At 27.9% G+C, this 16,510-nt stretch overlaps 1 protein-coding gene across 6 annotated transcripts in view; it reads right to left on the reverse strand.

The window, feature by feature from the left end:
- LOC101237519 (voltage-dependent L-type calcium channel subunit alpha-1D) overlaps positions 1 to 16,510 on the reverse strand; it is a 194,449-nt gene that overhangs the window by 165,748 nt on the left and 12,191 nt on the right. For all 6 annotated transcript variants that reach the window (XR_010639593.1, XM_065801179.1, XM_065801180.1 and 3 more), the window contains exon 3: positions 3,686 to 3,783. Coding sequence is in view for 5 of the 6 variants with exons in the window: in XM_065801179.1 (XP_065657251.1) it covers positions 3,686 to 3,783 (98 nt within the window). In the remaining variant the exon portion in view is untranslated. The remainder of the gene's footprint in view (positions 1 to 3,685; positions 3,784 to 16,510) is intronic.

Consider the following 16,510-nt stretch of genomic DNA (forward strand, 5'->3'; position numbering starts at 1 on the left):
ATATATATATATACATATATATATATATATATATATATATATATATATATATATATATATATATATATATATATATATATATATATACATATACATACATATAGTATTATATTGCAGTTTCGTATATAGAAATATCATAACGCTGATAATGCTGTTTCTCTAATGTATAAGATCATAAGCATTTTTTTTGCTTAACTGTAGCTTTTTCATGTTGCCTGTAACACATCATCCCCAAGTTTCCAGCTTCTACTTCTAATTTTTTTGCCTGAAACTCTCAACTCTGGACGCTGATACATGATTATCTGGATCTTTACGACCTTAATCTTCCCTGGTGCATCATCATAGATACACTCACTATTAATAATCTCTATATAAGATCACCACATCTTTTCTTATTTTTAGAGTTGCACCGCACATCCATCTGATTGTTGTCTTTTCAATTCTTTCCAAATAGTAGACATCATTAGATGGACATCTCTTTTATTGCATATGTTTCACTGCTATGCATCATTATAATCTGGACTCTTATAGTGTGTATCTTTTCTTTAATCTTTAATAATACACTTCTTGTCATTAGAAGTGAAGATAATTCTCTGAAACTCAGACAATCCTTTCTCGTTGTAATTGTATGTTGTAGATGTGTCATACATATATATATATATATATATATATATTTATATATATATATATATATATATATATATATATATATATATATATATATATATATAAATTAAAAAAATATATGTATATATATAAAAATAATTTTAAATATATTCTATAAAGTGGTGTGCTCAATGGCCTTAAAATAACAGAGCAATAGGATAGAAGATAGATTGTAGTATTTGATATATATGTATATACATATGCAAATATATCGAATGTGTAAATATTTAAGAATGCTTAAGATATATATAGTCCAACTGTTAATATATCCATATCAATAGCAAATTAACAGATTTAAATTTTTTTTTTTTTGAATATATTATTTTCAAAACCTTTTAACTACCCCTATATATAGAGAATCTAAAGAAGACTTTTGATTCACTAGATCAATTTCGCTAATTGGCGTTAATATAAACTTAATTAAATTCTTTTGAAAAAGTGCCTTAACCACTATGAATCCTAGTTCTAATTGGTTCTGACGTATATTAACTATATATAGTTGTCAAAAAACAATATTTCTATCAATTTTCACAAAAAATACTAGAATTCCAACCAAGAAAGAGCTTATAATAAAGAAAAATTTCCAATAAACGATCGGAATAGATCATATTATTAAATTATGATGTTCATTTTACCAAAAAAAGCATTTATTTAAAATCTTATTCAAAATTGGACAAGCGATTGTGATTTTAAGAAGATTTTTTTTTCTAAAAAAAAAGAATCTTTGGTCTGGGTTTTTTTGCTACAAACATTTATATTTTATGATACCGCAAAATTTATCATTTTAATTTTTTTAGTTTTTTCATAATTCACAGACCTCATCATTTAATAAAAATATTATTTATTATTATTTTATTAAACACCCTCTGTAAATGTGTTTACAAGGTAAAAATACATAAAAATAGTTTTAGATATATAAAGAGAGAATAAAGTAGATCACTTGGGAATGTTTTCTTCAAGAGTATTTTTGAAAATTGTTCGCTGTTGCTTTGCATTCCAACATTGAATTGCGTGTACTAAAACTTGATAAGTATCTTCAGGAATTATATTTTCTGAAATATTAATTTTCACTTTCTTCTTATCCTGAATTAAGTTTTTCATTTTTATTTTATGGATCTTACATAATTCCTTTATATAATCTAAAAATGAATATTTTAATGAAAAATAGTTAAGCTGAGAATTTATGATTTCAAAAGTTACTTTATTATTTAATAGACGGATAAATAGGTTTATTTTATTTTGTTGTATGTAAGTTGATATCTCCCGAACTTTAAATATAGAGTTTATATAGTTTTTGCTATACTTAGAGATATTAAAAAATGACTTAACTGCATTTCTTCCAAGTTTATTAAGCCTTTGCGTTGTTGACTTTCTATTTTCACAGAGTTTCAGATCATGCGTTAGCGTCGGAACTGCTAAAGATGTATATAACTGAATAATTGAAGATGGATGTACAAACCGGATACCAGATTGAATCAGAGTTTGCATTATTGTTTGGAAATTTGATACCCTATTGTTAATATTAGTTCTATTGAGTGAGGCAAAAAAAGATTTTTGTGTATCCCAAATAAAGCCTAGATGATTAAGTTTTTCATTTGGTATTATTTGATGGTCGTCTAGGGTTATCTTGTAATTAGTTAATTGTCTTTTTCCGGAAAGCAACAGTTCCGTTTTGACAGCATTGAGCTTTATGCCTTTTAAATTATTGTAAATATTACACGTTGTAATCAGCATTTCAAGACCAGATAGAGTAGAGCTAAGAAGAATGATGTCGTCAGCATAAGCAACAACACCTGTGAAGTTTCCATGTATAGAAGTACCCACAACATTATCATGTTTTATAGTTTCGAGTAACTTTTCAGTGTTTATGTTATATAGGTAGGGGGACAGAATGATCCTTGTCTCACTCCTTGCTTAATTCTTTTTAATTGAAACTTTTTTTTAATGTAGCGTCGAGTGAAAACGTTTTTTTGTGGTGTTACTTTTTAGAAACATAATTCATTCAACATATAGAAACATTAGAAACATAATTCATTCAAAACATAAGGCATTCATAAACTACGCAGCACAATAGGTCAAGATGTGTCAAAAGTCAAAAATGTTATGTTCTGAAAAATGAAAAATTTTTTGAGACTCGTATGTTGTAGGCGTATATATAAATAGCTTCTCTGAAACAGAAATTATATTATGGCTTTTCTAAAACATGTCGATGTATAACGTAATTTATAGTAACATAGATTAAGAAAGTGCAAAACTAATACTCTAAAAAATACCTGAAAATCTGCCTCCTCCTTCTTTACTTTACTAAATAGTTTGAATTAACAAAATTAACCCCCCCTCCCTTATTTTTGGCGGTACAGCAGGACTATAGAGACAACATAAAGAACAATGAGCACTCTATTTTATAGAATACATTTAAAGTTATTCATATATATACATACATATATATATATATATATATATATATATATATATATATATATATATATATATATATATATGCAAATAAAAAAATTTGAAATAAAAATTAAAACAAAAATTTGTTATATGGTCACGTGATCGGGACAAGATGGCTTATTATGCGATTTCTGCCTCGAATTTTATAAAAATTTAAAAACTATCAATTTCTATTACTAAAGTAACACAAAAAAAACACGCTTCGCAAAAAAATATTCCTAAATAAGTTATACCTGAAGAACACCATTCATTATGAACAACGGAAAGCAAGGCATTTTTTTTAAAGCGCAAAAAGAAAACTATAAAATTGCGTATAAAATTGCTTTAATAAAATTTAAAAAAACTAATTGGTGTTATATATATATCTATATATATATATATATATATATATATATATATATCTATATCTATATCTATATATATATATATATATATATATATATATATATATATATATATATATATATATATATATATATATATATATATATATATATATATATATATATATATAAAACTCATTTGAACACAAATAGTGAAAAAATTAAAAAAATATAGTTACTTTCAAACTTAGCTAGAAACTTTAATGGTCTGAAAATTCGAACCAACTTTATATATTTTAACCATATGCTGTTGTTTCTTATCACTTGAGTTAAAACTCTTAAACAAAAAAAATAATAAACACAACTCATTACATTCAGATTGTACCAATTAAATAAATGTGAAATAACAAACAAAACATTAAAACATAAATTTTCAAATAACCATCGGCTTTACCGCACCAGGGTGCGGATTCACAACACTTTCGTAAGTCCAAAATTTGCGTAAAGTTTGCGTAAGTTTTAGTTCAAATTACGCAAAGTCATATTCACAAATCTTGCGTAACTAAAAACTTGAGTTTTGACGTAAGTTATTATTTACGCAAAAAGAATAAAAAAATTTTTTGCGTAATTTCATTATTTTTTCAATGTATGAAACTAATGTTGAACTTTGATGTTCTTCATCAAAATTGAAGTTCTTCCTTGGCCTGGAAATAGTCCGGATCATAATCCGATTGAAAATTTGTGGAAATACATCAAAGATAATCTTGATAGAACCGAATGTACATCTACAGAACCCTTGATGGATGAAATCAGACGAGTTTGGTGTCTGGAAGCTAATAAAGATCAGTGTTCAAAGTTGGTTGAAAGTATGCCAAGAAGACTTCATCTGGTGATTAAAAACAAAGAATATCCATGTAAATATTGATATAAATATTTACATTGCTTTGTTTAAATGTATTTATTAAAAAGTTTAATTGTTTAAAATGTATTTATTTTCATTTGAATTCAATACATTTGCGTGTGTTTGTTTATTGATCGCCTAATATGTATGCAATTGAATGCGGTGTAAATTCCGTTTTTTATCAAAGCATGTCATATATATATATATATATATATATATATATATATATATATATATATATATATATATATATATATATATATATATATATATATATATATATATATATATATATATATATATATATATACATATATATATATAATTTATCATCAAAGTTCAATATTACTTTCATACATTGAAAATCTAAACTTTTTTCGGTACCTGTATCTAAACTATACAATACGAAAATATTGAAGTATATACTTTAACTTGCACAACTAGCATAAAGAGAGAGAGAGAGAAAGTGAGAGAGTCTCTCTCTCACTTTCTCTGTGTTAGAGAGAAAAAGTATGTGTGCTAATATAGATACAATATTCACAAAAATATGTAATTAATTCATTAGTTTCTCAAATATATATATATTTTTTATTCATAAATAAGAACAAGGCTATTTCAAAATACAATAATGCTAAAATTATCTCTGAGTAATCAGGCTATTGAAGTAAAAAAGTATTTTAACCTAAGTATTAAAATTACTTTGATAATTTTTTCGATGATTTCAATTATCCAAAGGTATTAACAATATTAGGATTACTTTGAATAATAATGCTCTGTTTTTAATTATTTCAATTATCAGGAGATATTATTAATATCTATGGATAATTTAAATTATTAAAAAAAAGAGCATTGTTTTTCAAAGCCTAATTTCTTGGTAAATAATATTGTTATTTGCAAATAATAAACATATTCTGTAATAGTTTAAATTATTTTGGTAGATTTTTTTATTTTATTTCTGTATAAAATCTTATTGTTGTAGTTAGTTATTGCAAAGAGCAGAAATTCTATAAAAAATAACTTGATCCACCAGTTAGTCCAAATGGAGTGATAGCGCTTTTCACAATTCACTAGAATTATTATCTGTTGCTATTGAAAATAATATTACAATTCTTGAGATGACAGCATATTGTTCACACTGGTTGTAGCTTTTAGATTGTACTCTATTTGGTGTCTTAAAAACCTACTACAATACTTGTTGTTGTAATTTAATTGATACTTGCTCTGTCAATGAGTCAAACTTTTTTATACTGTACGTACCTGATTCACAGAATTAACTTTACTCTATCCATCAAATATAAGAATCATGTTTTTATTCGTGCAAAAATAGTATCATAAATTTTCAATCTGAAATATCACTGAAAAAAACTTACAAAAAAGAAGTGGATTTTAATTCAAACTCAACTTTTATTAATTAATACAATTGAAACAGTACGTATCGAAGTTACGAATGTAGATTTATATCGACCAGACTAAAATGTATTAGTCTAGTCGATATAAATCTATAACATATTATGAAAAATACAATTTTTCTATAACGTATTATGAAAAATAAAATAATGTATTTTTCATAATATGTTATGAAAAAGTTTTTGAACTTTTGTTTATGTTTTCAAAATGTTCCTTATATTTCTGACAATAGAAATTTTGTTTATAAATAATTTCAAATAAACTAGAATGCAATCAAAAGTATTTCTTGAATTTATTGAAGTAATTTCTTTATTTAATGAAACAGTCATTCCCTATTGCAAATAAAAGTGTTTTTGATTCAAGTCAATTATGTGATAAAACAAGACCACTGAAAAGGAAGTTTAACAATTATTATGATGTTTTCTTACGCCCTAGGGTATGAGAAGTAAGAATGTTAAAACAAGAAGTTAAAACAAAACACTTTAAATTAGCCCTTCCATTATTTTATGAATGTGAAATTTTATGCTAAAATAAGTATTTTTGTTTTAACTTCCTGAAGCGATGCAAGACAAGTTGCATGATCTGAGCAGCGGTGAACCCAGACCTTTTTTGGTACTATAGGACCGGTATGGGCGCCAAAAAAATACCTCAAAATATTAATTTCATGTTATTTTTCTTTTTCTTTTTATATAAAAAATAGAAAAAAAAAGTTTTTTCAAATTCTATTTTTCTGTATATTTTAGCTAGTTTATTTAGCCAGTAATGTTTACAAATAAAGTACGCGGCAGGTTTAGAATTAGGGTTAAATAAAACCAATGGGCATTTACTGATGACATCATACAGGAAGCCGAATAATTATCCAATATAATCCCTGGATAATACAACTTATATTACCCATTTGGATTTGGGTAAATATACCTCAATTATTTCTTAATGAGTGCTTGTAATGTTTATATTTAAAATAATAGGTGCATAGCATTTTGTTAATAATTAATATCTCATTTAAAAAACCAACCGGCTTATATTTGGTCCATTTTTGTCCAATTTTCAATTATTGATTATTTTGATTATTTTGCTAATAGATACTCAAAATAGATTGAAAGAATATTTATGCTATATATCCTATTACTTTTAAAAGTAATGCACGAATATGCTATATGGGGCTATTCAAATAATACGAGACACTTTTTTGTTGTTTTTTAGACTGCCTTTTTTGTATATGTGACAATTCTCTCCCCGCCCTCTTTGTGACGTGACATTATTTTTAAACAAATATATCTTCGAGTTTGTACTTTTTTTAGTAAACCTAAAGGTTTACTATTCCGCTGTGATTATAATTTAAATTTTAAAAATTTGTCACACTGCAGCTAACCACCCCTTCTTCCATGTCATATTTGGTGACACTTGCAAACACCTTTACCCTATATAAGAATGTCACGTTTTATTTGAATAGCCCCTCTATGGTTTTGCTACATTTTTAAATGTTGCAACAACAACAACAGAAAATAATTGTAAGTAAATTTAAGCCCTGTCTTTAAAAAAGAAACATTCACTGTTTGGTCACATTGTCCTATGTATCTTAATAAAAAAAGAATTTGTAATACTAACTACTTCCTTTATACAAATGGTTATAAAATATTTGCCTTAAATTTTGCGTAAGTTTTTGTGTAACTCATACGCAACCTTAACTTTACGCAAATGCTGCGAAAAAGTTGTGAATACCAAATAGCTACGCAAAAAATAATTTGCGTAAGTTTTTCGTAACTTTTGCTAAGCTACGCAAGAGTTACGCAAAAGTTGTGAATCCGCACCCAGCGGTAAAAAAATTTCGGTAAAATGCGGTAAAACGCGTAATAAGCATTTTTACAGCAGTGCACAGTGGGCCAGAATGCACTTTTACTGGACAAAATTCATAACTAATTTAATATTAGAGCTATATTCACTAAAATTAGTATGAGTACTAATATGATGTCTGCGCTTTTTATGAAGGTAATATTTTTTTATTTCGTTGCTATGGATACCTTTTTTTTGCTTAGCAACAACCTACTTTTGTTATCTGCAGATATTTTATAAGTGCTATATTCACTAAATTTGGCATGAGTACCAATATGAGATCACACTTCTTACAAAAGTGATAATTTTTTAAATTTAGTTGTTATGGATACTTATATTGCTTCGTTACCGGATACTTTCCTTAGTTACAAAGTGGTAAATTGATATTTGAATATCTTATCGGATTTTTGACCCACCTATATTGAATAAAAATTGAGTATTTAGGTAAATAATGTTTTAGGAATTATAAAAGCAAAAAATAGTGCAAGAAAACGTTATCAATTTTAAATTACATCAAAAAATTATAAAACAATAATATCGTTTGAAGATTGTTTAAGTAATTGTAAAACATCTGAAGGAAATGCTTTATGATTTGTTTGGTGTGATGTTGAAAAATGCAATGATGAAATAACAGGATCACTGGAAACTAGGAGTCTATTGATAAGATCAGTATTTGTTGCTTTTCTGGATGTTTTTCGGCTGAAATTTTCGCGATAAGATTTAAAGTCTTTATTTCTAGCCTCTTGAGCTTCCTCTGACATAAGTCCGATGGGTAATGTAAGGCTTTTAATTATGTCATGTCCATGTATCAATACTTTGTGAACTGATTGAGTCATGTAATACCATGGATAAAGGGACACATATAGCCTAAAAGTGTCAAAACAATAATCCTTGAACTTTAAGCAGTCTATTTCATATCCTGAAGAGAGCGTTACCAAGATAATGTAAAATCTGAATATAAGGTTTTAGTCCATACCCAGAATTTCAGCTGTTTGTTCATATGCTGCAAAAGCACGCCTTGAGGTATTGCCATCATTACTTGTTCCAGAACCACCACTTTTAGGGAAATCAACAACAAGTTCCATTTTGTTCATAAAATCAGTCTGAATCTTTTGTTTAGCTACAGATGCCTTTTCTTTGCGTTCTTTAGATCTTGCTTGCCACTTTCTTGTTTCTTTTTTATATGCAATGTGCAATAACATCTCAAAAAATCGAATCCATGCATGAAGACTGGAAAGACCATATTTGAACTCTCTGTTAGTATAATCTATATTAAGGATATCAAGATTATTCATATTTTTTGGAGAGACACCACACACTGAACAGCATTGGTATGAGTTATTTTTTTCAGATAATATTGTTTGAACCTTCCCATCAATCATTGTAAGTTCAATAATACAATTCACTTCAATAGAAGATCCGCAAACCTCTAATAAAATCATACCCAAGCTTTCTATCTCACTTTTAATGTACTGATCTTCTTCAATCACAGATTCCTTGGATTCCATTTTGTATGCAAATCTTATGGGTCTACAATAGGCTGTGGAGGATGACTTTTGATTTCTCCAAATAGGCACCTTTTCGTTGCTGTTGTTAAATCCAGTCAAATCCAATGGGACAAGACAAGTAATAAATAATGATTCTTCACGCTTTAAATCTCTGTTAATGTCGGGTTCTGATAAAACTTGTTTATAAATGCTTTGGCCAGTAGCACCATCAAAACCAGCCTTACACGTTAGTGTCATTGTTTTTATTGCTTTGTCGTTCAATATCAAGTGCCTTAGCACAGGTTCCTGAACTGCACAGATTCTTTGCAAAGTATGAGTCATTAAATCTTTTAAAGGAACTGAAGCTGAATAGTCCTCCACTGTTATGTTTGCAGGATAACATTTCAATTTTGCATCTCTTACATCATTATAAGCGGGGTAGATGTTATATTCTTTCTCCAAGGCTCCGCTTCTAATCAATTGATAGGAAGCTTTTGTCAGACTTGCATCAATTATTAAAGCCAGTGCTTCGTCTGCTGAATATTTAGTTGCTTTTTCTGTATTTGATATATTTAAAACATTCTTGGCAGCAATAACAACAGATTCATCTCTAAATTTTTTATTAGCAGCAAAAAATAATTCATTGGATGAGTGAGATTCAATTAAACAAGATACACGCCGTTTTTTAGTTTTATTAGAACTATTATCAAATGCAACTGGTTTTCGACCAGGTCTACTTGCAGTTAGTTCATTGTCTTTTTTTCTGACAATTAAATATTCATTAAGCCAGTTCACAAACTTCTTTTCAAAATTTTTCACAGTATAGTTTGCAGATTTCCACTTTTTTTTATACAAGTAAACAAATCGTTGAACAGCATGTCTAAAATCAACGTCTTTAAAATCAGCAAATTTTGGCTGAATAAATTTTAATATATCTTCAGTAATATTTTGTTTTGAAATACTAAGATTGTTTTTTTGGAGAAAATTATGAATGTCTAAGTTTAACAAAACCACATCTAAATAATTATTGTAACAAGTATTTTGTATTTAAAAGTAAAATGTTATAATATGTATACCGCCTGGACTACTAATACTTGTTAGTAATTAAGTTACTACAAGTGTTAGTAATTAAAATTAAAAGTAATTAAATTACTGTCAGTGTTAGTAATTAAATTACTAACAACTACCGAAAATATGTTGTTTTTATGTTATGCAAAGTAAGGTATCCATAGTAACCAAAAAAAGTTAACCTCATAAGAATTCTGAATCTCATTTTAATACATACCCCTAATATTGTGTATTTAGCGCAAGTAAAATACTGTTAAAACAACGTTAATGTAAAAATGAGTTGTTGCTATGCAAAATTTAGTACCATAGCAACCAAGTTAAAACATACATAAAATCTGAACGGGGATTTAAGGGGACGAGCAATCAATTAAAACTCGATTGAAGCATCATATAGCTCAAATAAATATAAGGCAACACATGGCAAATTGTGGTAATTATTAGTTATTGTGCGGCAAAAAATAAGTTTCTTAAGAAATTTTTTTTTTTAATCTGTGATTTTCAAAGTATAACTGAGATAACATGCTATGACAAATTTATTTCACACATTAGTTTTTCTTATCTCTAAATACTCTAGAATAACATGTACTAATTTTTTGTTTCAAAAACGTAGATGTAATTGAAATATAACACAACGTTGATGTCACCGTTAATTACTTATTTATAATTTTTTTATTTTTTTATTTTATCTCAATATTCAAATGCTTAGAGTCCTGGTAACTAAGGGATTTAATATAAATAAATTATCAATAGATTTCTCCTAATATATGTAGATACTAAAATTAAATAGGTTTTCAAGATTAGACAACGAAAATTTTTCCCATTTTGTCCACCTACTGGCCCACTGTGCAGTGTATGCGGTAAAAGTTACTGTATGCGGTAAAAATTTACCGTATGCGGTAAAAATGCGTATTACGCATTTTTACGCTTTTTTATTACAGAAGGCGGTAAAATTGCGTAAAATGCGTAAAATCGGTAAAAATGCGTAAAAACGTTGAAACTGCGTAAACGCGATAAAAATCGGAAATTCTGTTAATTTGTGATAAAAGATAGTAAAAGCGGAAATTATTATGGTAAAATAGCGTAAAAAATTACTTTGTTTTTATCAAGTCAGATAATTGTTAAATAACTAATTACCTTCTAAAATTAAACTAGCCTTCTATTCTAGTTAAATAACTAATTTCCTCCTAAAATTAAACTAGCTTGATTAAAGTCAAAAAAGATTACCAGTCTCAAAATTCTTACTTCAGTGATCTGATTGAAAGTGAAACTATGTCTCTTTGGAATTATTTTACCAAGCTTGACTGATAAGAGGATAACATCTCTGGCTCTGGCAGAAAATCAGGATTTGCTGAGTGCAATTAGACTAAAAAAGTGATTAAGCTGTCTCAAGGTAGCACCAGTTGGAGTTTTACTATAATTTAGTATATTTTAAACCACTGATCTCAAAATATAACTGAATAGCGTATTTGATTGTTTTTTGGAAAAAAAAATTGGCCTCCATCGTTCCCCGCTAAAAGCATTCATCGCCGCCAAGATGACGGCAATGAAAGCTTTTAGAGGGGAACAATGTACATCTGATAAGACTTTTCTGTAATATGAAAGAGATAATTAAGGGGCTATCCCCTTAAAATTTCAATATTTTCAAAAAAAAAAAAAATTGTTTTTAACTACTTTTACCTGAGTATGATTATAAAAATTGTTTTAAAAGTAGCAAATTAACCTATAACTGTCTTAATTTGTCTATTTAAATAAACTATCTGAATGTGATATCCCTAGCAACGCCATTGCAACGCACTTGTTTAACTGTATACATCCTACATTTTATCTTCATTCAACCTCGATGTGTTATAATTGTAATGTTCAAGCTTGAACAGCTTCTTTATGAATTTTTCAAGAATTTTTGTAAAGGTTGCTACATCAAGTACGACAATTTAAATCAGTGTTATTTTATCAGCTTAGTTTTATTAGTGAAAATGGGAAAAGATTGTCGAGTGAAGCAACGTACACAAACTCACCGTAAAAGGAGAGGATTTATTGGAAATCTTAATAAATCTGTGAACATTGATAGTGTTTCTGATAATGTTAGTATTGAGTTGTCAACAATTAATTTAAATGGTGCTAACAGCACTTGTGTTTTGGAACAAAATAATGAAAACTTACTTAATTTGTCAGCTTCGTCTCGAAAAGTTGAAGACTTAGATGCACTGGTTTTGAAACCTTGTATATCTGGTTATCGTATCATTGATGTTGCTGTTTTGGTTTCTGTTTTTAGTTCTTTTCTGTGTCCAGAATGTAGTAGTCCCACACTCTCATTAGGTGAGAGATATAATAAACGACATGTTTTATCTTCCTTGTTATATCTTAAGTACCAAAAAAAAGATTGCAACTATCTTCATCAGTTCTACACCTCTATCAATGATAATAATAAAAAAGGATTTGATATTATTAAGCGAATAATTTATTGCATGCGACTATTGGGCCATGAATATGCAGGCATAAAAAAGTTTTGCACTTTTATGAATTTACCTAAGCCTATGACCAAAAACAACTTTGAAAAACTACTGAAAATAATTGCAACAGCTGTTAAAACTGTAGCAGAACACACAATGATAAATGCTGCAAATAAATTGCAAAAAACAGCTTTGGCACCAACTGATATTTGTGTATCTTGCGATGGTACATGGCACAAACGAGGATATTCATCGCTGAATGGAGTCTTTTCTGTTATCTCTACTGTTAGTGGTAAAGTGTTAGATGTTGAAGTCATGTCTAGATATTGTAAAGGCTGTAGTATTAATCAAGACCTTCAAAAGTCTAATCCAAATGCTTATGCACAATGGAGAAATTCCCATGTTTGTAAGTATAATTACCAAGGTTCTGCTGGTGGTATGGAGCCAAAAGGAGCAAAACGTGTTTTTCAGCGTTCTATTGATAATCACCAGTTAAGATATATTCAATATTTAGGTGATGGAGATAGTAAAAGTTACATGAATATTAAAAATACATACCCTGATATAGAAATTGAAAAGCTGGAATGCGTTGGACATTATCAAAAGAGAGTTGGAACACGGCTACGGAATTTAAAGAAAAGAGAAAAAGGCCTTGGTGGTAAAGGGCGTCTTACAGATGCGACAACTGATCGCTTACAAAATTTTGTTGGAGTTGCAATCAGAAAAAATGTTGGTAACCTAAAGAAAATGAAGGCAGGAGTGTTAGCATCGCTATTTTATGTGGCTTCATCAAAAAGTAATAGTTTACATTTTCCACACTGCCCTACTGGTTCAGACAGCTGGTGCAAATACAATGCTGATAATATAAATAAATAAAACAACAACATATAAGCCAGGTTTACCAATGGACGTTATTATCAAAGTGAGATATATATTTGAGGAGTTAATTAAAGACAGCGAGTTACAAAAATGTTTACATGACAAAACACAAAATGCTAATAAATCGTTTAATAGAATGATTTAGAACCGTATACCAAAACAAACATATGTCTCGCTTACCCAATTAGAAATTGGTGTATATGATGCTCTTGCTTACTTTAATATTGGAGCAATATCATCATTTGATCTTTTTAAAGAACTGAACATGGAACCAGGCTTTCATATGATTGCAGAATACAAAGTATTAAATAATGAAAGAAAAAGAAATGCTGAATACCGAATAAACCCTGATAATAAGTCAAGACGGCAATTTTTACGTGCCAAAAAGTTGAAAAAAAATGACAAAGTAATTGAAAGAGATGGTAACTTTTATGAACCTGGTGGATTTTGAAAATTTGGATTATTATTTTTACCTATTTTATGAATAAAATATTGCTGTATTTAAAGTTTTTCAAGTTTTTCTTTTATTTAGGGTTTTTCTCAGAATAGCAATTTGTGGACGCCGGCCAATATATTTGGAGAACGGTATGATATTTTTTAATGAAATTTTCATGAAGTGTTGTTCATATTATACTCTATGATATAAATGGAATGGATTTTATTTAAATTTAAAAAAAAATGTTTTGGGTCAATAAAATGATAAAAAATTTGACCTTAAACTTCGGTCGTTCTGTTTTGGTGGTAAGAAAAAGTTATAAAAAATCTGTTCCACTCATATCATTGACCTGCCTTATAACAACACAATGGTTCGGTACGGAAAGGTGGAAATGACTCAATTTCTTTGTATTTTGGCCGGCGTAAAGTCAATTTTTGGTCATCTTAGGGGTATTTTGTGGTTACCATGGCAACAAAATGGATTTTCAAAAAAAAAGTTAGTTCATTATTCTTAATTTAATATAAGCATGTTACCAATAATCATTTTTTGTAAAAATGCTTAGATTTAAAATCAGAGGGGGTACCCCCTTAAACAGAGTTTTGAAAGAAAAACAAGACAATGAAATTTAACTTTTAAAAAGTTTAAAGAAATGTATAAAAAAATTAGACTATTAAAGAAATAATTAATTTAAATATTAAAGTTCAAGATATTCGATATTTTTTAAGTGCAATTTTTCGATTAAATTAATATTTATGTATAATTTAATTCTTAGCTACCCAATGCAGTGTGCTAGAAGGTTGATAACATAACTGCATGGTAAGCGGCAGTGGTGTCTACCTACAATATTTACTAATTTTATATTTTCAATAACACAAAATGCAGTTGTGTTACTAACCTTCTTGCACAAGTATTGGGTAGTTAAGAACTAAAAGGTACATATTATATAGCAAATGCTAATTATTTTAAATTTGAGATTTAAAATTCGTACTTAGTTTTACTGAGAGTTTTTTATTTTATTATATTTATTCTTTAAAACAAAAAACAGAAAGTTAATATACAACAAGTTATTGTAAGAATATGTTTTGTAAAATAAAAAAATATTTGTATTTGAAGTTTATGTAAATATGTAATATTCCGTTATTTTTATGAATAAAATCCTATGCTAAACAAAAAAATATATTTTTATTTAAAACTTATCAACATTTGAGCTTACGATATAAAACTTGATTATCATCAGTTTCTTAATTTTCATATTACCGTTCCTTAAATCGGCCGCCATCAAAAAAATTTCTTGTGGTTCATGTATTTATTTTTTATGAACTATCTACTACTGAAACGAATGTTTTCAGTAGGAGGTAGGACGGTTACTGATTTTAGGAATAATGTAAAACCAGAAAATACTAGCATGTTAGTTTTTGTGAGTCAAAATTACGCAAGGGTTCCTTCAAACCTCAGCGATTGGAAAAAACTTGCTAAGAAGAGTGTCACCACCAACTAAGAAGACTCACCAACAGGGAAAATTACATAGTCAAACTGAAATTAAAAAAAGAGGTGCACCTGAAAAGACTTCTCCAACTCTATCAGATACTCAAATTGGTTCTGAACCGAAAGAGCAACAACAGCTCCAGTTAGATACTCAAGAGAGTTAAACGACTCTAGCTCAACAAGAAGGGTATGAAGGGACTCAAGTTGAAGACCAAAGTCAAAATGTATCTTTGTTTATTCTGATGCCACGAATTGGAAAATGAATGAGAAAAAAAAGTACAAAACATCTGAGCTAGAAAATATTTTATTAGAGACAGATGATAAAATATCTGATGATTAAATTTTTATTAATAACTTGTTTGTTTAAACTGTAAATGTAAAATTTACTAATAGAAATACAAAAAGCAATTTAAAAAATCCTTGTTTAGTTTTTCGGTAACAAGAAAAAAAAACCCGGTAAATTGTGATAAAAAGTGGTAAAAAAAATGATAATAACGGTAAAAAGTGATAAATGCGGTAAATTTACGTGTTGCGCATTTTTACGCAAAATTACCTTAAAATTTAATTTAAAATTGCCTTTTATTTTTATTATTTTTAATTCATTATCTGAATTTTAAATCATCATCTGAAAAAATAAAAAAAGTTCCAAAACACATATATAGTATGTCCTCAGAAAAATTATTTCTTATTATGTAATTTACGATACCTTACATAAACAACCTTTTTTTTTAACTTTTCGGTTTAAAAACAATTTTTTTGCCTCAAATATTTTTAGATTTTTTTTTTGTTAACATATCATCAACAACATGATTACCTTTATTTCGTGATTTTTTTACTAGTTAATAAGTTTGTTATGAGTTAATCATAACGTGTTAAGTGTCAAATTAATAAATAATATAATTAACTGTTTCGTGTATTTTAGACAATTTTTCAATTTTCAAAATTTCAATTGTGTATTTCAATAAACGAAACTTTTCATGCAATAGGGTTTTGGCATGAGCAATCACGACTAGACAAAGATCATTTTTCCATAAAAAAACCTGAAGAGTATTGAAAATTCATGAAATACAATTTTTTGACATATGAATCTGGACATGCTAAAACATTTGGATTTGGTT

Source organism: Hydra vulgaris, chromosome 07, assembly GCF_038396675.1.
Source record: "Hydra vulgaris chromosome 07, alternate assembly HydraT2T_AEP".
Taxonomy (NCBI): domain Eukaryota; kingdom Metazoa; phylum Cnidaria; class Hydrozoa; order Anthoathecata; family Hydridae; genus Hydra; species Hydra vulgaris.